At 37.4% G+C, this 22,466-nt stretch overlaps 1 protein-coding gene across 1 annotated transcript; it reads right to left on the bottom strand.

The window, feature by feature from the left end:
* Positions 1-238: 238 nt before the first annotated feature.
* On the bottom strand, positions 239-21,650 carry GNAT2 (G protein subunit alpha transducin 2). Its single transcript, XM_058178081.1, has 9 exons — positions 21,533-21,650; positions 11,815-11,857; positions 10,519-10,660; positions 8,191-8,348; positions 5,126-5,254; positions 4,310-4,439; positions 3,073-3,226; positions 1,802-2,016; positions 239-857 (listed from the first exon to the last, which is right to left on the bottom strand). The coding sequence occupies exons 1-8, from the start codon at positions 21,648-21,650 to the stop codon at positions 1,826-1,828; spliced, it is 1,065 nt and encodes a 354-aa protein (XP_058034064.1). The 3' UTR covers positions 239-857; positions 1,802-1,825.
* Between the last annotated feature and the right edge of the window lie 816 nt (positions 21,651-22,466).

Raw genomic sequence — 22,466 nt, 5'->3', positions numbered from 1 at the left:
ACAATACAACTTGTTTACAAATATTGAGAAACAATACAGCTCTAGATAGGATAAAACGCCTGATACAGTTGTTTTATTTTTGTATCCCTCTGTTCCCTACGTGGGTGTGGAGAAGTTCTCTCCTCCTGTGATGTCAGTGGGTTGAAGCTGTATATGTGTATGTTCATTATCACAGGATTAGTAAAACAAGTAGACAAGCTGTCTCCACAGCAGGTATTAAAGCACTGCTGTATTCTATGAGTATGGGGGAAGACACTTATTCTAGATTCCCTGAATTAGATACTAGAAACCTTTTTTAAAAAGACACTGGGTTCTAATCGCACCAGTTTCAGACAACTGCAAATAGATTGTGTTTGGTCTATTTTTAATAGATTTAAATCTGAAAAATGCCTCATTTCTTTATACAATATACAGTTTTTGGACTTGGACATTCAGACCATTGGTTTTAAAATAAACAGTTCTGTTAAATAAGACTCCAAAGCACTGATTGTGTTTTTCCTGTGAAAGAATTATGGCCTATTTATAAATAGTTAAATGCGGAGAATCAGTGTTTGACATAAAATCATTGTTTGTAAACCAGTTTGTCTTCACTGTTGCCCATGTTACAATTTCCATTTTCACAGATTGTAGAGTACCTCAGAAAGGAAACTTATCAAAGAAAATTATTCAGAAATTGGAGACTCTTCACTTTTTGTTCCTTTAGCTTTTTTGATGGGATGTTCTTGGTAGAATTGTTTGTCTTGGGTGATAACTGTTATCTTGTTTATCTTCTGTGGAGAAGTAGAGATTCCTGAATGACTGTTGGTTCTGTTGCCTCTGCTTAGCAGAATGGTGAAGCTCACAGGAAGCCCTCGTTCCTAACAGATGAAGATGAGATAATATTTTAAATAATGGAATCAAATTACATTTGAACTTGAAGTTGTCAAGAGAATGACAAAGATGTAGAGATAGGTTTTATATATATACATACATGCATGCATACCTTCAAATGTTTTTCAGCTTCAACCCTAACATCCCGCTAATTGTGTTCAGTGGTCATGGCACATGAAGTCTGGCAACATCTAAAGATGTTTTGGAAATAATTCCATCTTAACACAGTTAGTATCATGTAAGCACTGGGGGTGACCTTGAAAAAATTTAAATAGAATTGTACATGGCTAGTTCTTGGCTGGGGTGGCTACTAGGAAATCCCAGGTATATTGAAAAGATGAAAAAACATCCTGAAAGAAGACAAGGACCGACCACTTCCACATCATTTTCAATCCTGCTTCCTCCCTCCATGGATGTGACCATGTAGTCACTAGGAGTTAATTCAACAGGGACCATTTATCTTTTAAAAACTCCCAAGTCCTGTCCTGAGCACCAACTTTGATTTTGCTTATAGTATTACATGAGGCTGTTTTGTAATCACCTCATTACCTGTGATTTCCTTGAAATTCCTCTTCTGTTGCATTAGTATCTTCAAACCCATTTTGGAAATAATTGCTAAGTGAAGAATTGGGCAATGGTGTTAGCTCTTCTGATGTAATAATTATTGCAAATTATTGTGGCAAAAGAACTGAAATAGCAGAGTACTTGCATAGTTTTAATGCAAGCATCCTGTTGCAGTTGAACTGCTGCTTCCTATTACATATGTAGCCCAGCTGACTTGGCTACTGTTTGCATTTAGTTATTATGCACATTTGACTTTAAGTACTACTGTTCAGAAGTAAGTATAGTTACAAGCATAAAAGTAAGGAAATGCTAAAGTATACTTACTGCCTAATTCCTACTTTAAGAACAGATAATTGAATGTAATTACCTTTTCTTTTAAAAAGCTGTAATCTTAGAAGAGACCACAGTCCTTTAGGTTCTCTTTGATGATTACATCTGTTACTGCATCAAATACAAATTTGACGTTCTGTGTATCTGTGGCACAAGTCATGTGACTATAAATTTCTTTTGCATCTTTTCTCATGTTTAGATCAAGAAACTGAAGCTTGATGTAATTGCCTGCATCTTCAAATGTATTGGGGCCTGTTGGGAAAAGGAAACGGGGAAAACATAAACTAAACAAGTGCTAAAAAGTATCACTTATTGTTTGTTTACAAAGAGGGCCTTAGATCTAACAGCATTTTCTCCTGGTGGAAATGAAAAAGAAATGGTATGTTGCCTTGAGTTCCTGAAGGAAAGGCAATGTAAATGTAATAATTTGCTTACTCCTCCATATTGTTGCCTACATCATCCCCAAATCTTGATTAGTATTGAAGGGGCAGGTAAAATCACTAACAGATTTCTTGCACCAATGGAAATATCCTACACATCTTTCAGTCCAGGGGTATGCATTTCCATCTGCATCTTGGAACATGATTTTTTAATGTAATATTAGGGCTATATTATTTTGGTGGGTTGACCCACAACTTATTTTATTATCGGAACTGTTATAAGCAGTTCTTGAACAGAAAGAACCCAATAAAAATGCTCATGTTCCCCAGTTTCTTTCATATGAATATTATACAGCATAAAAAGTAATAACAAAACATGTAAATTGAAATGGGTAGTTCTCTTTTGACAGTAAGCCTGGCAAGCCTTTAGAATGTAACTGAAGTCATTTTTAAAGCTTAAGTGTAATAACTTCTTTATTGTGTTATTTTATAGAATGATTTTTAAATCAATTGAATTTAAGTTGTCTGTATGAATTTCTTACTGAATTGATACTTTTCCATTTCAATAGTAAATTAAATTCAAACCTAGCACTTTGTTCATCAATGTATAAAGTATCATTTACTTATTATGAAATTTATTTGCCACCCATCTTGTAGCCAACAACTCTGGGCATTAATTATGTTCTTAACAGGTTTTCTTCAATCTAAATCCTCACCAAATGTATTGAGCTGCTATAATTTTAAGCCAGTGAAACTTCTAGACAGGCTGTTTGGGAATATTGATAATTAATCCATTCCATGTGTGGAAGTTACTTAGTTGGGGAAACTGCCCCAGTACACTCGTGTAAGAGGAAAGCCTTTTTCTTATTTAGCTCTTTTAGCAAATTATTTTGGCTTTCATGAAAATGAGGAAAATGTTCTAACTCACCATCATAGTCAGGGAAGCAAATGCTGAGATGTACTTTCTTGATTTTTTCCTCAAAGAGGTCCTTCTTGTTCAAGAAAAGAATTATGGAAGTGGCAGCAAAGAACTTGTGATTACATATACTGTTGAAGAGATGCAAAGATTCATGCATGCGGTTCTAAAGAGAAGAACTTTAAAAAGTTAAGTTTAAAAGGAACAGTGGTACCCGAGGCTACCTAATATTTTATTAAATAGTCTGTTAATTTAAGCAAAAATAAACATTTCAATAAATATTTAAAATAAATGGTATGCAGTCAACAATGATGGGAAGCAGTGTTTAAAAATCAAATTCCTGGAGATGGTTTCCTAAGAGTTAAATCATTTGTTTCTAGAATATTAACATTTCACATTGAAAAATGCAAAAAACTACCAAGAAATAAACAGCATCATATACATTTCAGACAACTTGCAAGAAGTGGATCCAGACAAAACGTTTCAAGGGAGCAGTCCCTGCCTTTCCCTTTGCTGATCTAAATGCTGTATTCCCACCCAGTGCACTTTGGTATTGGATTACAAAATAATACTGATATCACAAAATTGATTCTATATCTTCTTAGCAACCTGGTGCATTTAATCAAAGTTTTTATAATGCTAGCTGGAAGATAAAAATAAGCTGTTGAGAGCTGTGTTTTTGTGGCTTTGTCACTCTTAATTCCAATGCAAGAAGGGAAATGCTCCATCCTTCAATCTCAAAGGCTAAGCAACTTTTTAGAAGTTTAGAAAACATTGAGATGATGAGTTTATGCTAACTTAAATTGGCTGCCCTGTGGGGCACATTTGCAAATGTTTGTTCCAGTGGATATACTGTAACAAAGGGAGTACTTGGTCTAGACTAGATCATCATCTAGTCCATTTATTTTTTTAAAAAACGACAAATACTTTCTGAAACTGGACAAAAATTGATCCCACTTTGACCTGCAGCAACTCCTTAAGCAAAACTAGGAATTCTTATTCCAGATTGTTTTGTTACTTGGGCTTGAATAAGAGCAGCATAATTCCAAAAAAACACCTTACTGGCTACCTTTAAAGTTCCTTTAATTTTCCCTTCTCTGGTTATAATCAGGCAATTATAAAGTTATGGCATTCTTTATGAGCTTGGAGTAGAAAGGGTGACTAAGTTTGTCTTTATGGGGCTGATGAATTTCAAAGCAGAACCATGTTTGGAACTGTCGTCATATACAATTTGAGCTAGCAAACATACCATGTCATCGTCTTCTACCAAGACCATGTCATACGCACTAAGAGCGCCACAAAAGATGATGCAGGTCACCCCTTCAAAGCAGTGGATCCACTTTTTGCGCTCTGATCTCTGCCCACCTACATCAAACATTCTGGAGAAAGAAGAATTGTGCATGTTACAATGATGCTGGAACATTTGAAACCAGGGAAAACATCTTCCGAAAGCAATGTCTTTTCAATGAACAGATGCCTGGACCTTTAGAACAAAGTATATTTGCAGTCGATCACACTGGTTAAAGATGCACGTGGCAGCAACTATTCAGCCTCTCACAATTCACACATGTGTAGGCTTTCGACTCATAGTTTTCAAAATTCCTGGATCTTGGAGATTATGAAATTGAACTGGAAGTCATCCAGAAGACACAATTTTGGGGAAATCTACTTAGACAAAGATGTGAAGATTACAATATAATTCAGAAAAGTACTTCCCATTTTTCAGTCAAATATTTAACAACAAACCCCCCCCCCCTGAAACAATAGATATCAAACTAGAAATAGAAACACCTTGAAAAGTTAAGCTTTTGCTAGGGGCACAAAGAGACATAGTATTAATGTTATTCCTAAGCCTGCCCTGCTGATAATGGCTAACTTTACATGTTAGGTTAAAAAAGTGCGGCAAAAAGACTTCTAGATGCCCTGAACATTGAAGGGTGTACAAGAGGAGGAAAGGCAAAATAGAACTAAAATAGGATTTATACATCTTGAAAATTGGTTGGAGAAAATGGAAAGAAAAAGTTACCATTTCAGAGCAAAGAAGATACTGAGAGGTTTTGCTCACCTGAAATTAAGATCCTTGACAGAGAACTTTGTCTCTATGATACCTGTGGTCTTAACTCGGGATCGCAATACATCCTGTTCATTGGGAAGATAGTTGGGAGCGGTGATCCTGTCCAGCTGATTAAGATAGCTACAGAAGAATGAGATGCAATATCATTTCTTAGCATGGCGTAGGATTATATAATAGCATGTGCCATATGCCATCTATATTTTAATGTGATAGAACAGTTTCCTAAAGCTTTAATGGCTTGAGCAGGATTTCGAACCCATATTTTCCAGAAATATCAAACTGAAGTTACTATGATTTAATCTCAACATATTCTGCTTTCCTTTGTATACCACTAAAGAAAATGTGCTATAAGCATTGGTTATCACCTGGCTAATGTAGCTAGGGCAGAAATGGCAAACATCTGCTGTTTGAGATTTTGTTAGGACTGCACAGCAATTGCAAGTTATTGTTAATGCTAACAGATTTTTTTACCATTTATTTTCCAATGTGTTGTATTATCGTATATATTTGGCTCTATTTACCCTTACAGTTGAATAAACATTTTGTAAATGCAGCCTTTGCCAATTCAGTGCCTTCTAAATATATTGGATGATAAAGCTTTTTGTCGTATAGGAACTATAGTCCATTACATATGAAAGGTATTGGCTTAGGAATGAAGTCTGAAAGGATTTAGTAGACTTCTGATGCAAAATGTTAATTGGGGTAAAGAGACGCAACTTTTAGTTAAGCAAGGACAGTAGGAATTTGGAGGGGTATGCACCCCATATTATATCTACATATTGTAGTAATATTTGCTCCCAAAATGCTAAATTCCCCTTTGAAATTGAACCAAATATTAGTACAGAATTATGCAAGTAAATAGTTTGAATCCTGTTTGATCAATCAGGTAAGTGTAATATTGCAGACATGTATACCCAAAACCAAGTGCACAATGAAATTCAGTGGCTGATATAGTCAGGAGTTGCAGTCTCAGAAGTGACACTATTAACTGAGACTGTTAAAGAAAATCATAACATCATGGGAAACTAGCAGGCTTACTTATAGTACTTATTTTCTTCTCCTAAATCAAATACGGATAACAAGGAGTCCTTGGGCTGTGGGATAATTTATTGAAAATGTTCACTAACTTCCATAGTACTTATTCAAGATTCTTTTAACTGGAATGTCTCCTTCCTTAATTCTCTCCTACCTTCCAAATTATTATACCACTGAGTCTCCAAAGAATCTTTATTCTTTATTCTGTATTATTATTATTATTATTATTATTATTATTATTATTATTATTATTATTATTATTATTATTATTATTATTATTATTATTATTATTATTATTATTGTATTTATTTATTTATTTATTTATTCAGTGAATCTTTATTCACTGAATCTTGAGTCTTTAAAGACCTATGCAAGGATCCTTTTTGTAGACTTTAGTTCAGCATTCAATACCATCATTCCAGACATTCTTCTAACTAAGCTAAACCAGCTACAGGTACCAGAACAGACTTGTAAGTGGATCACAAGCTTCCTAACAAACAGGAAGCAGCAGGTGAAGCTAAGCAAGATCACATCAAATACCTGTACAATTAGCACAGGGGCCCCTCAAGGCTGTGTGCTCTCCCCACTTCTCTCTGTATACCAATGACTGCATCTCCAATGATCCATCTGTTAAGCTACTGAAGTTCGCAGATGACACAACAGTGATTGGTCTCATTCGAGACAATGACGAATCCGCATATAGACGAGAGGTCGAACGACTAGCCTTGTGGTGCAACCAAAACAATCTGGAACTGAACACACTCAAAACCGTAGAAATGGTGGTAGACTTTAGGAAAACCCTTCCATACTTCCACCTCTCACAATACTTGACAACACAGTATCAACAGTAGAAACCTTCAAATTTCTGGGTTCTATCATATCGCAAGATCTCAAATGGACAGCTAACATCGAAAACATCATTAAAAAAGGACAACAAAGAATGTTCTTTCTGCGCCAACTCAGTAAGCTCAAACTGCCCAAGGAGCTGCTGATTCAGTTCTACAGAGGAATTATTGAGTCTGTCATTTGCACCTCTATAACTGTCTGGTTCGGTTCTGCAACCCAACAAGAAAAACACAGACTTCAGAGGATAATTAGAACTGCAGAAAAAATAATTGCTACCAACCTGCCTTCCATTGAGGACCTGTATACTGCACGAATCAAGAAGAGGGCCGTGAAAATATTTACAGATCCCTCGCATCCTGGACATAAACTGTTTCAATTCCTACCCTCAAAACGACGCTATAGAGCACTGCACACCAGAACAACTAGACACAAGAACAGTTTTTTCCCGAAGGCCATCACTCTGCTAAACAAATAATTCCATCAACACTGTCAGACTATTTACTGAATCTGCACTACTATTAATCGTCTCATAGTTCCCATCGCCAATCTCTTTCCACTTATGACTGTATGACTGTAACTTGTTGCTGGCAATCCTTATGATTTATATTGATATACTGACCATCAATTGTGTTGTAAATGTTGTACCTTGATGAACCTATCTTTTCTTTTATGTACACTGAGAGCATATGCACCAAGACAAATTCCTTGTGTGTCCAATCACACTTGGCCAATAAAATTCTATTCTATTCTATTCTATTCAAAATAATGACATTCCTATTCATTCCTTCATAAAGAGTTTGGAAAAGCAATAATTGAAAGCTCAGAATAAACCTAAGAAAATATGTTCTCCTTTATCTTAATCAGATAAGATTAGAAACCAATCTTATCAAAAATGCATCTTCAGAAGAAGGGTTTAGAAAGCCACGCAAGTTCTGATCAGTGTTGGGGTCCTGCTGGAAGCAATATTAGATCCTCTCTGTGCTCACTGCGAAGGTCTTTTCCTGAAAGCACACACAGCATTCTTTCGAAAATACAAATCTGCCACTAGTGCAAAAGTAGTTTAGGACTATAGTAAATTGACCAATGAGGATACAGGATCACAATCCTTTGAGGGGGCTTAATTGCCTTCCCAATAAAGTAATCTTTCATAGATGCAATAGTTGGCTCAGACTTACTATGCAGCAGAATCATTGAGCTGATATTCAGCTGCTCGCTCAAAGCAGGCTTGAACTCCTCCATCAGCCCATAGTTTCTTTATACAATTCACCAATTCTGGGGGCATGGTACCCTCTTCAACCGAATCGGCCAAACTGTACAGCTGCCGTTGCTCATCCTATTAAAAACACAGAGTCCATAAGCACAATCTTGTTTCCTTGGAGTCTGGATATGGAATTAAAAGCTCAATATTCATCTTCATGTTGTTATGAGGTCACCTATATGAGTTGTCCATGGTTTTCAGTTGGGAAGTTCTAGCTTGCAGAGACAGGTTTTATATGACCATTGCATCATTGCATTGGGTTGGACTAGAAGACCTCTAAGGTCCCTTCCAACTCTGTTATTCTATTCTATTCTATTCTATTCTATTCTATTCTATTCTATTCTATTCTATTCTATTCTATTCTATTCTCAAATTGCAGTCCTTTGCTACAATATTTGTATCAGGTTTTTCTAGGGCTGAATACTAGGTAACTGAATGCATCAGACTAGAAAACACCAAGCATGAAGAAGAAGAAAAACAGAGAAGCATGTAGAAGAAAGAACACTGAATTCCGGTGATGCAGTGGTTAAAATGCAGTATTGCAGGCTGCTAACTCTGCCCACTGCCTGGAATTTGATTCAGGTGGGACTCAAGGTTGACTCAACCTTCCATCCTTGCAAGGTTGGTAAAATGAGGATCCAAATTGTTGCGGCAATATGCTGACATTTAAAATCACCCAGAGAGTGCTGTAAAGCACTATGGGGTGGTATATAAGTCTAAGTGCTATTACTATTTGTACTGGGAAGAAAAAAAAATAGAAGAAAGCAATAACTGCAAGTGACGACATATCAGCTTCTTTCATCATGGGGGAACTTTGGTTGGTCCTGGCTTGTCCATCAAAAGTATTTCTGCTAATGAAATGCTATTGTGTATTGCCATTCTGGTACAACTGTAGCGGTTTCTTCCAAAATGGCATTTTTTTCCAGTACCATGTGGTTGATTAGTTGATGTCTTACATATTTTCAGCAGTATCTTTCCCCTTTTTTTCTTTTTTTAAAGCACATTACTTCTGTTATGAATTGTACGAGGTAAGACTGTTTTGAGAATAACTCAGGTCAGTTGTGGCGTAATTGTTCTATGAATCAGCTCTTGCACATTGCTGGATGGGAAACAAACAATGCTCTCCAAAGCTTTCTTTAATCACCAGGTGGCGCTCTGCACACCTATTTAGGTTGTGTAGCAAAAAAAGTGACCCACTGTGTTTGTACAACATACTTACCCATGGTTACGGAATCATAGTTTAAACAGTTCATCAAATGTCTGGAGTTGTATTCAGTATGGAATACTGAACCATAAGAAACCACATTGTCTAAGTTATTAGTCTACACTGTAAAAGGCAGTGTTCATTTTGCTTATGGTATAATCCTTATGCCACACAAAATCCTAAGAGATTTTGTGTGGCATAAGCTCTAGGGCACAGGTTGTATTGCTACCAAAAAGCAGTTTTGAGTGTGGTTGTTTTCCACAAACCATCTGTATTTCTTGCATGTTATCACTATTTGCACACTTGATATTCCTGTTCTGGAACTCTGTGTGTGTGTGTGTGTGTGTCTCTCTCTCTCTCTCTGTGTATTCTGTCCTTATATATTGCACCTGAACACAGTACATCTTTTAAGCTTCTAGAACAGGGCTGTCAAACTTGTGGCCCATGGGCTGGATGTGTCATGTGCTGGCCATGCCAATGCCTGGTTTAGCAAAGGGGATAAAAGTCATGATATGTCATGTGACAATGCCATGATGATGCAAGTTTGACACCCCTGTTTTAGAATGTCCTCCAATGTTAGTTTTTTTTTTAATAAAGCCATATTCTTTAGTTTTCTATTATTTTTAACCCATAAGGAAAATATGTATAAACCATAGAATAAAATTTAGTGAAACAGCATGATATGCATTCTGGACTATCATTTAAACATCCCATGTTTAACATCTTGGGCTCAAATTTAAAAATGTTTATATCAGTCTCCTTGTCTCAGCTATATGCAAACAGCCATACATCAACCCCGATCCCAGCCTGATCAAATTGAAAACATTTTTCTATGTAAAGGAAAAATAATTGCTCTGTGCTATGTACGCAGCAGACAATATTTTTAAAAAATCAAGACTTCAATAATGCCATAGTGGCCACCTTTTCACTTTTTCGACACCTCCAACCAGCCTTCTTGTATTGCATTCTGATTTTTAGCCATTGTCATTGCTTTCTGGAGAACACATGTTACAAATCCAGTATGCTATTGGTAATACTCACCCCTCGGCCTGAATCAGCAAAATCTATGCCTAGAGTAGTCATGGCCCTGATGATTGATAAGATGGATTGAAGTATGTTGCTATATATGATTGCTTTGAACTCCAGACATTCTTCTTCTGTGTAGCCATCTTGATGGATAATTCTGTAGCACAAAGAGAGAAAAAAGAATCCAGGTCCTGAATATAAAATGCTACCATAGATTTCATTCCAAAGCTTATTACTAGTTTGTTCTTTTATTTTACTCTCCACCTGCCAAGGAATCTGTGCATTTCAACAAGGATTGCAGACAAATCTGAGTATTGTTACTCATTCACTAAGTGAAATGTTAACATCTGGTGGAGCCTGTTGTGTCTAAACTCTGATCTCCTCAACTTTTCCTCTTTAACATTCTCAACATCATAGCTTCCATTATCAATTCCTCTCTCTCTTCTCCCCACTTCTGCTTTTTATAGCAATTCATCTAGCAGGGAATTTGAGTACTTAAGTTTGTTCCAACCTATGAGTACTACTGTTAGTTTGGGTGATCCAAACATCAGCTTGGCACATCAGTTTTCTGCTGTAGAAGGTTCAGTAGAACTTCTGAGTTCTTGCATGAATGGGGACATACTACTTGTCTGGAACAGGTAAAAGCAGATGCACTTTTCCTCAAGAAGGTGTTATTGGTAAGGCCATGTTCTTGCCCCTATACACTCTGAGGCACTTTTTGGAATTTAAATGCCAAGTGCTGCGCCACCCTAATTTTGATACTGTCGATGAGTCTTGTAGCAATAATTAATGCTTGCTGTGGATAATTGTGCTCTCTGTCTTCAGTGCAGCTTGCACGTGCCTAGAATCACTTGTCTTAAACTTAATTTAGTTCCTACATTGTTCATTTAAAAAGACCATGCTAAAGGAAGAGCTACCCAAATGCACATGACCTTAAATGGTCATTTCCATCAACTAGCCTAAAAAAAGGACATCCAAACTTATGGGAGTTTTTTTAACCATATATGTAGGCAAGCAGTTATTGATGGCTCAATGATGTGCTGTTGTACGAAGTTATTTTTTCTTGAGCCTGCTCAGAATCAATTTATGAAGCAAACAGTTGCCACTTGTTGACCTCAGTTAGTTTAACCACATGCTATTTTTATGTGTCCTAAGCCTTCCATAATCAGTTTAAGTTATTTGCCTCAGCCCAGTTCTGCTGCCAACAACCTGAAAAGTATCTATAAATGTGAACCAATGTGGAACATCTAATTAAAAATGATACAGTTAACTTTTGAGATCCTGATCGCTGATCGTGAAGGGGATACTCACTTCATCTGTTTGACAATTGTACTCTTCCCTGACTCACCAGCACCTGGAATGAAAAATAGCTTAAGGTCAGAACTGCTTTGCAGACAAACAGAGGATGCTCTGAGTTAACTATGTATTGCTTTCCTACTGTAGTTATTGTGAGATCATCACTGGAAATATATTCAGCTACTATATTGATGAATTTGCTCCTGTAGGTCAGTCATTCTATTAGGGCATGGTTGGTTGGTTTACTAAATCAACCATAATGTTCTCTCACACACAAGTCTCAATAAGCATGACTTTGTTGTCTCATTCAGGTAGTCTCTTTCACAGCAATATTATAATGGCCTGTCATTGCTTTTCAAGAATACTTTTCAACTTCCCAGTCTTAACAAACTTTGGAGATTTTCTTGTGATCTCTCATTCAAGTTGTAAATATGATTCAACACTCCTAGCATCCATGCACAGACAACAGGCATTATAACTAGACCATACACCATAATTTGCAAGACATGGCTATATTTATGCCTTGCACCAAAGCAAAAGTAAAATAAAACCATATGATAGCTTAGTGCAACTTGAAAAATTAGCCATTATGACTGGCCTACTACCATAAAGACAACATCATGGGGAACATAGATGTTTTTCTGCAAAGGAAAATCAATGATCAGTGATCTCAGAAGATTCGTCTCTGATGTTCATGCTTATATGTTAAATCTTATTGCAGGAGAGCTATTGGTAGTCCTTGACTTTCAACCATATGTTTAGCCACTGTTCAAATTTACAATGACACCAAAAAAGGTGAACCAGAACCAGTCACAGCATTCACATGTCATGTATTCAAAAACTGAGTACTTGGCAATCAATTCTGGTTTTAATATCCATTGTGATTGTAAGTCAAGGACTAGTTCTGTAGTGCTTGACCCAACTAAAAAAAGATGACATGTAAAACAATGACTCAGCTCAAATATACTATGTCATATTTACGGAATGAACTGCAGTTGGCTAAGCTTCTGCAATATACAGTTAACATAAACCAGTATGTTTCACACGACGTTTAGCCTTAAACCATAATATGAATTAATATAGTCTGTGGATACTGACTTAATATGCTGTTCTATGCCATAATATGATTTGTTCTTGATTTAATGTAAATTCTGCCATGGATCTTGCTCAGCAATTTATTAAAACAAACCATTGCTTAGTAGGATGTATCCCCTGAGCCTAAAAATCTCACTGGTCTAAATGGTAAATAAAAGGGAGCCTGCCCTTTAATTCCCCAGGCTATGGAAACAACAGCCTTCATTTTCCCATTCCCATACATGAAACGCCTCTATTTCTTGGGCCAAATATTTTTAAAGCTATTCTCTGTTAAGCAATGCCTAACAAATAACAGATAGATATTAAATATGCATTAGTTATTTCTATGCCACCCAGAGTTATGTCAACACTGAAGCTAGTAGTGCATGCTAAAGATACAGTGAAGGCACTTTAGGAATGTTTTTCTCTGGGAAGACCTCCAGATCCACCCAAGCATGACTGATGTGTTCTTCACTCTCTGTAAATTTGTGATGACCTTATGAAGCCACGAGCCAAGTCATACCTGTATGTTTACAAGCCTAGAGCTAGCAGAGAGCATTCATGGCCAAGGTTCCAGCACAGAGAAGTGTCTGCCAATCAGGGTTCAGTTGCTCTTTTCCAAAATGAGCGAGAACCAAACATCTTATTATGCCTGCACAGGTTCCTCCTGATTAATGATCTTTCTTCACAGAAGAAAAGAGAATGGCTAGTAACACATACAGGTCCTCCATTATTATTCCACATTTATTTCTGTCCATTTATTCCTTGTTTTGCCAAAAATCCCAAAGTGTGAAAAGACCAACTTTGGAAAATGGTAAACAAAGCAATGAAAGCCTTCAAAAGCTTCCCAGACACCCAAAATGAGAACTTCACTGAATAGTAAGTCTGTGACCAAGACTTGAAATGGGGCCATGGCAACATTCTGCATTTGGGCACCTTTTCCAGCAACTATGATGCTGCTAGCATATGGCTATGTCCAGAGAATTGGATGGTAAACATTAAGAAAGATAAGTTATCTGCAGATGCCCTGAAATCTCTAGTAATAAGGTGATGAATAAGGTGATGAATCTTCTTATAGAGGTTGGTTATGACTGCCTTATTCTAAACAACTGTAAAATGTGTGAACTATAACTCCTAGAATTCCTCATCAGCACTGGCTGGGACATATTAGGAATTCCACACCTGTGGTAGTCTTAAAACCATCTTAAAGTTGTTAAATTTCAAAAACACTGTTCTAGAAAGGGTCTTCTGGAATGGGATATTTTAAATGTGCTTACAAAAGATGAAGCATGATACAGCATGAAATGCCAGAAAGGAAAATCAAAATGGTTGTGGGAGTTACTGTGACACAGAGCCCTTTAGAAAATAAAACACTGTCACACTAATTATTAAGGAGGAAATTACCATGGAAATCAAATCAGATGTGAGACACCTCACTGTGAGCAGTTTCCTTACGCGACCTCATTGCCTTTCCTCTGTAACTCTTTGTGGTAAAAATTGAAAGTGCTTTTTCAGTCTTCCCAGATGTGGGCATCAGCTGGAATTAGAGGGAATTTGGGCCAATTCAGACTTCTTCTATTGGGACCAGTTTTTGTCGAAGCTAGCATGAATATGGTTGGGATATAAACATTCAAAGGTCTTTTTTTAAATCATGTACCTGAAAGTGTTCAGGTAGATTCATAATATATAGATCAAATCTGATCCTGTTTTCCACAGCTTTTCAAATGATTTCTAGTGCTACCTTCATTTGTAACAATGAATTATTCACACAGCTTGCAAGCAAGAATCTTTACTGCAATGCAAAAAGTTTTTTCTATGAAATGTGACATGTATCTGGATGAAACATTTGCATATATCTGTCTCCATAAAAATAATCTAGAATAAGCTACCCAGTGATGATAAAAACTCATATCGATTCGCTGCTAAGAGTTTTCTCTACTAATTTTTTCATTAGATGGAAATACTTGCCTTTTGGTGACCAAGACATTTTGTATACAAGAATAAATAAGAATTTTAGGCTTGATTAGACCTGATACACACGTGTATAAATAATACCAAACTTAATGAGTTTTATTTCTACATAGACATACAGTATGTAGGATTGCACTGTAAATGTTTTTCTCTCTGTCTTTGGCTATACCTACAATTACAGTTCCAGTTTTAGTGAGGACTAATAGCTCTAAACTGAGAGAAGATTGCTTTAGGTTGGATTATTAATTTTTTCAAGTTACTAGAATTTAATCGTATGTACACAGATAGTTATTCAGAAATGTATTTACTTAAAATAGTGACTCCTAGCTGCAAGACTAATTCATAAGCTATTTTCGCAAGCGCTGGGTCATATTTTTACTCCAAATCATTAGATATTTGCTTTCCAGAAGCACCAGCTTAGAATGTGTCTTCCTAAAAACACATTCCTTTTCTTTCTTAACAAAATGTTTCTTCAGTTAGTCTTCACTAATTTAAGCAACCATTGTACCATTTCTTGATCTCATCACATTAAGCTGCTTGTTTAGTTCAAACCAGGAAGCTGCTTAGAATTAGAGCTTAAGCACTTTAATTCTAGTTTCCCTGCTGTTACTGTGATGAATCCGTGTTGCTGGGAAGCACATAAGAACAGATTACTCCTGCTTGCCTCCACAAGCAGCACTGCTGATCTATGTGACTTCTACCACATGAACTGTAGTACACTTGTTTCTACAGCAATGTTATCTCACGAAGCCATGCAGCAGAAGCCAGGATATAATATTTTTCATTCTACATACATGAGGACACCTCATCCAATTCCTATCTTGTCATTACTGCAGTTTCCAATTCAAGTTTTAGGGTGGGCTGAGCTAAAGAGCAACAATAGCAACAGAGTAGGCCAGGCCTGCCTTCATTGTGACCTCCAAATTTCCAGGAATTAAGCAGAGCGCAGATTTTTACCCCAGCCATGACGACATCTCTATTCATTCATTCCCAATCAGTACTATAGCCTTCCTCAAACCAATGCCCTCCAAGTATGTTGAATCAGAAGTTAAATTGCAACCAGCTGCTGAGCAAGATGACTAGAGACAATGGGGAGTGTAGTTCAATGCATAAAGAAAACATTAGATTGGGCAAGAAGCCCTTCACTCTTACGAAGTAACCCTTTCCTTGATCTAATCACAAAAAAATATCCCTTCTGCTCACATTTGTTTCTTAGCTGCTGCCAATCTGGATGTTAAACCACTAAAAACTCATACAATTGATTGGAAGACACATCTTAGCCAACAGTTTCCATGTCTTTAAGTATCGTTTTTGCTACATTTTAAATAAATTAATTTACTGGCAGTTTTCTTTCAACAAATTCACTTTCTAAGATGCATTTATGGAACCTGAGCTCTTGATTATGAGCTGCAACTGCATAAATCAAGAACTCAGAAATATAAAGATTCAAGAGAGGAATATGGGAGGGAAGTTAAAAAACAAACAAAGCTTTAAAATGGGCAAGAGATGACGGATAGAAAGGATTTGTTCTGAAATATAATGGTGGCATGATTAAAAGTTAGAATAGGGATAGAAATAAGAGAGGGAATATTTGTATAAAATGTTTTTTTATAAACATTTTTATACAATAAGACAAAAGTAATAATAAGAGGAAAGATTAGAAATTGAATGATGGTATTATGTATGTTTAAACAATGTTGTGATTGGCATTGGAATAATGTATTGAAACATTGAATAATTAAATGAAAATCTATAATTTAATACAAATATGTGTATTAACACTAGAACTACATAAGCTTGAGGAATGTAACAAATATGATTAATAGCACTATTTTTATTTGTATTAAATTGTATGATACCCGGATGCCACACTGTTCACACATTGATATAGATATATCAAATAATATAAAAAACTTGGAGAAAAAAAAGAACTCAGAAATAAGTGTATCAAAGAATACTACTTATTAAAGCTAATACTCAGATAGTTTCCATAAACAAGTCAATTTCATGGAAGCAGAAAAATATGGCTGGAGATAAGAAAGTAGTCTCTGGCATCACATTTAAAAAATGAAAGTTTGGGTTTGGTCCGGATTTCATAATATTCAGAAAAATCCTGAAGTTGTCACTACTAACTTGAACTCTCACCAACTATAATAGTGAAAGTATTCTAAGCATTTGAATCCACTTTTTTATATTTTCCCAGAGAAGTGGTAATGGCACATTACCATGAAACTTTCATGTTTTAACTCATCAGTTAATGGATTAAAGGGAATGCCAAAAGGAATAAGACATACATTAAAAAATAATAAGGCATGGTAGTTCACGCACAAAAGAAAACAGAAACATCTGTGTCCCAGATGTTTTGTTCCAGACATAGATAAAAATACAATTACTTTGTGGGGGGGAAAAAGTGTTTGAGTTTCATTGTGGTTTAGTTATCATTCAGAATTGTCTTCCTTCTTTCAACTGGGGAATTATCTTTTGGAGTCTCCTGTCCCTGGGTCAGTAAACAAGGGAGACTTGTTGCACTCCACTTATCAATGTAATGGAGCCTGCCCATCATGGTCATAAGTTGTGATGGGTATAAAACCAGTTAGTCATGTGACTGGCCTGATTTTCCCACCCCCCACCTGGTGGTGGTTAAGCCATAGCAGTTGCAAAACAGCTGCCACTGTTGTTAAGCAAAGTGCTGCGGTCGTTAAATGAACCAATGGCTTTGCCAAAATCAGAAGTAAATGCTGGTTTTTGGCGACACTGTTCTTAAATGTAGTCACATGACTGTGAGATGCTGCAAAAAGCTGTAACATGCCCTGGTTGCCAAGCACCCAAAGTTCAGTCACATGTCCATGGATCGGAGCCCAACCATTGGCATTTCGAATCCAGGTCCTGAATAAGCCTCCAAGTCTGTCATAACTTTGAACTGGTCATAAACTGAGGACTACCTGTACTTGTTAGAGGAAGAGGTGATCTGAGTTTAGGAGTGAAAGATCCCATTGGACAGAAAGAACAGTTCTAGATCTAACTGGCCATATGAAAGAGTGGAGACCAAACTACAGAGGAAGAAACCGGAATCAGTCCTGTACTGGTTCTTTGCAGTAGTGATAACTAATTATATCTAATAGTACCTTGGCTCTACATTCCCCAATCTCATTTTACTTTATTATTACTACCACTTTTGATTCAGTATAGTTGGGTGGATGGTGAATTGTCTTAGACAAAAAAGGGAAGGGAATACTGCCTTCCATCCATTCCATTCCACTAACTCGTTATTAACTTCCTCATGCGGTGACCGTTTGAAGTTACAATGGTGCTAAAAAAAACTTTTGTGACCAATCCTCGCATTAACAATGGTCACAGTGTTCCCTAGTCACGTGATTGCCATTTGTGTACATCATAGCTGTCTTGTGACAAGCAGAATTAATACAAAAGGCTTTTTTTCCCCTTAGCGTCTGCAGCTTAACAACCAAAGGGGAAGTAAGATTATAAACCCTTTGTGGTCACGTGATTTTCCACTTAGGACAGTAGCTCTTAGTGACCAAGTTATGGATCCCAGTTATGGTTGCTAAGTGAGGACTACCTGGTACTTTAAAATCAAATCTTTTTTAAATTTTTCAAGAATATTTCCATTTCTAGCTCCGTGTTAAAGCCTGCCCTATTTCATTGGGAAAGTCAATCTTTCCAGTTAGTTCTCTCTTCCTCCCTCCCTGCCTCCTCCCCCTCTCTCTCTGTATGTATGTATGTAGATGTGTATGCTCTGATTTTCCCAAAGTTCAGCAGTTATACAGAGTAAGGGAGCTATCCCTACTGGAATTTGAGTCTACAGCACACAATGATAGTGGTGCTTCTCACACACCTCCGCACTGAAGCAGGCACATTTGGGACTAGAGGGTAGTGTGGTACAGGAGAACCTGAAACTGTCCAGCTATTGCAAGGCACAGGTCAGCAGAGGGAAGAGCACCAAGCATTCTTCACTTTAAGCACCTGTTTAGGCATCATCTAGGTGTCCTTTCCACTCTCAGCAGCATTTTAATCCTGGATTGCTGACCAGCAAAATCCTTGCACATTGAAGCAGCCATCAGGTGGAAAGGATGGTCCTTTTTATAGCCATTCAGGATGATGGATTCTGGTGCTCCTTCTTCTGGTTACTCCTGGCTACCATATCCATTCTTCAGCAGATAGTTTAAGGTACTGATAATACAGGAAGTAAAATCCAACATGTAAACTGCCCAGAATAGCTGGTAGTCAGAGTTGTAGTTACAGTTGTTATTCTCACCTCACCTCTGACATACGTTCCAGTCAAGTTGGGTGAACGTTTGTTACATGTCATCCATTATGTACCAGTAGAGATGGATGATAATGAGGTTATGTCTGCTGTTATGGCCATAGCGCTTCCAATGATGTTATATTATGCAAAGTTGCTGGATACGGTTCACAGGATAAATGAGATGTACACAGCCAGGAACGCACAATTAAAAGCTGGCTACCTGGGCAGCCAAATCTTAAAATGTGGTGAAGATTGTTGAGAAAATAGTGCAGCTGATGATGAAACAGATATTTCAGTCAGGTTCCAGACTGGAATTTAGTACTGAGACAGCTTTGGTTGCAGTTGTTGATGAGTAGTGGCAGAACTGGGATGGTTGTGGTGCATCCATCTTTGTGCTCCTTGATCTCTCAATGGTTTTCAATACCATTAAATATAGAATCCTTTTAAGCTGGTTCTATTGTTAGGGGTGCTGTTTTACAGTGGTTCTCTTCCTTTCTCCTGCGCTTGCTGTTGGTGGACAGGGAGAAATCATTCCTTCATTTGTGGGGTGCTGCATGCTTCTCTCCCCTCTTTTTCAACATTTTTATGAAACTTCTGGGTGAGGTCATCCATTGATTTAGGGATCAGTATCATTCCTATGCTGATGACATCCAGTTAGGTCTTTCAACTCTGGGCCAGCTAAGTGAAGCTGTCGTGGTTCTGTTCCACTACTTGAAGGCTGTGCAGATCTGGATCGGAAGAAATATCTCCAACTCAGTCCTTCCCAGACCAAGTAATTGTACATGTTTGGACCACCCAGTTCTGGAGATATTCCAACTTTGACCTTGGATGGGGTGAGAGACTTTGGGAGTCTTCCTGGACTCCCAACTCCTGCTCAGTGAACAGGTGACAGCTATGACCAGAAAGGCTTTTATCCAACTTCATCTAGTGTGCCAGTTGTTTCCAAGATCAATGAGCCCTCAGATAGTTACTTATGCTCGGGTCACCACGGTCGGTATGCCTCGGTATGCCTATGGAACACCTCTGCTTCACTGCACCAGTTGCCAGTTTACTTCCATGAGCAATTCAAGGTGCCGGTTGCCACCTATAAAAGTCCTGGATGGCATAGGTTACCTGGTTACCTGGGGATCTCTTTGCCTCCCATAGTATCTATCTGGCCAATTTCATTTGGCAGGATGTGTGCACTCTGAATTCCATCAATTAAATATAAAGCCATTTGTCTGAACTCAGAATCACACCTTCTCTGTAGCAGCGTCCGACTTCTGGAATAAGATTCCTCAAAATTCAAATAGGACCCACCCTACTGGTATTTTGAAGAAGTGCTAAGGACCTGGCTCTTTCTTCAGGCTTTTGGTGAGGATCTGATGCTGCTTTCTTGCTTTCCTCTGGGCTTGGTTTTTTTTTGCCAATATTGTTTTTCTGTCTTGTCCTACTTTTTCTGTTTTTTTTTTCTATATTTTTTATTCTTAAATATTTTCAACAATAGTAAATCAACCAGAGTTGCTAGCAGTTGGACAGCCTATAAATTTAATAAATCGTTTATAATTTATATCATTTATTATTATATTTAATGTCAATGCATTTTCAATGCCCTGTGCTTGTGGATTGCTGGTAAAATTAGGGGAGGGTGTTGTGTGTGTGTCTCTGTGTTGTTTAGTAAATTTTTGACTCCTAATGACTGCCTGGTCCTGCAGTTTTCTTGGCAATTTTTTTGAGAAGTGGTTTGCCAATGCCTCCTTCATACAGCAAAAATTAATTTTACATAGCAACTTTACCACCACATTTGAGAAGAGCCAATTGTATAAGAGACTAGGTCAGGTGAAATCAATCAATCCTTCCTTCCTTCCTTTCCAAAGATTTTTGGGAAGTTGACAAAAATTTTACCATTATTTTTAATCATAGAAAATATTTCAGCACAAGGGAGAATTTTACTGATTCTGAAACATAATCTATATCTCTCCTCACTTCTTAGCACTCCATTATCCTTCTTGGAAATACTTAATCTTTTCTAACAGCCACGGTGCCTCTGACCTGTGTGAAAGGATCTGTGTGACCTCTCATTGTAACCAATGGACTGCAGTTATTTGTCCCACTGTTCTATCCTCTGCCATTGATACAAATTTGCCTCAGGAAACAGAAAATCAATTCTTATTTTTCTATTTTTTTTTAATTTCTTGTTTATACCAGAATCACCCCAAACCTTAGTTCTACTGTGGTCATCTAGCCACAATTAAATATTTTCCCATCTGATATGCTGTTGCTGATACTGACCAACTGGTACGTTACTGCAGAACGCTTTATGGACATTTAGAAAATGTGCAGAAAGAGTAGTTCTACACTAGTTTTCCCTTGTTGATCCCATCCAAGGTAAGGATGCTAGTATCCACAAAAAATGAGGTAAATGGCCTGTTACATTACACTTACCTAACAGAAGTAGCTTAACTGTCTTTGCCTCTTTATCTCCATCTTCTTGAAGCTTCTTTTCCAACTCCTTTGACCTCTTAGCAAGTTCCTTGTCTTCAGCACTTGCTCCACTACCCATATCCCCTTCTTCTATTTCGTTTGGCCCCTCCAATTCCTCTGTTTTGTCCAGGTCTTCAGATTGTTGGTCTCCGCTATGTCTATTGATAAAGAAGGTGCTTCTAAGATGTGCCGTGCTTAGAAGCGGTAGGCTGACAGATTATTGGTCCAAGACTTTAAGAAGGTAGCATCAAGTCAAAGCATTTGTCTTGCACTGTGCTTCTTCTCTCCTTCTCCCTCCCACTTCAAGGGTAACCCAGTTTTGTTACAATAGCTCTGAGGACTTTTTATCTCATCACATGCCCTGCAAAATCCAATTATAAAAAGCTAAGATGTCCAAGATTAATGCGGTGTTGGGGGGGGGAGTAGAACTTAGACAGACATGGAGGAGTTGTGCAGGATGGAATAGAGAGTTACATAATATAAGAATTTGTTAGCAGCCCCCTTCCTCTTCATGCAAACCAGGGGCTACCTTTCAACCAAAAAACTTTATTGGATGCAACACTTCGACATTGAGGAATTACTTTTGGGATGTTCCTACTTTTTTGTGGTTCACTAGTCAGATGGTTGGCAGTGAACCAGCTCTGAGATTTTCCCACTCAATGCTACATAGTTAAACATTAGTTTTCCCTTCCTCCCACCCATAGAGGTCACACTGTCCAATTAAGTATCAGTCTTTTGTTTTGAGAACAGTTTGTTTCTTTGTTGGACACCTGCAGCAGTGACCTTGTTGGGTTCTTGGCTCACATGGTCTATTCTTGAATCGCCTGCATTTTTCCTCCCCCTTCCCTCCTCCCAGTACATTGGCAAGTTGAATAGCGATAAAGGTTCAAAGGGA

This window comes from Ahaetulla prasina, chromosome 3, assembly GCF_028640845.1.
Source record: "Ahaetulla prasina isolate Xishuangbanna chromosome 3, ASM2864084v1, whole genome shotgun sequence".
NCBI lineage: Eukaryota > Metazoa > Chordata > Lepidosauria > Squamata > Colubridae > Ahaetulla > Ahaetulla prasina.
Note: the sequence above shows the minus strand (reverse complement) of the source record. Positions and strands in the feature narration are given on the sequence as shown.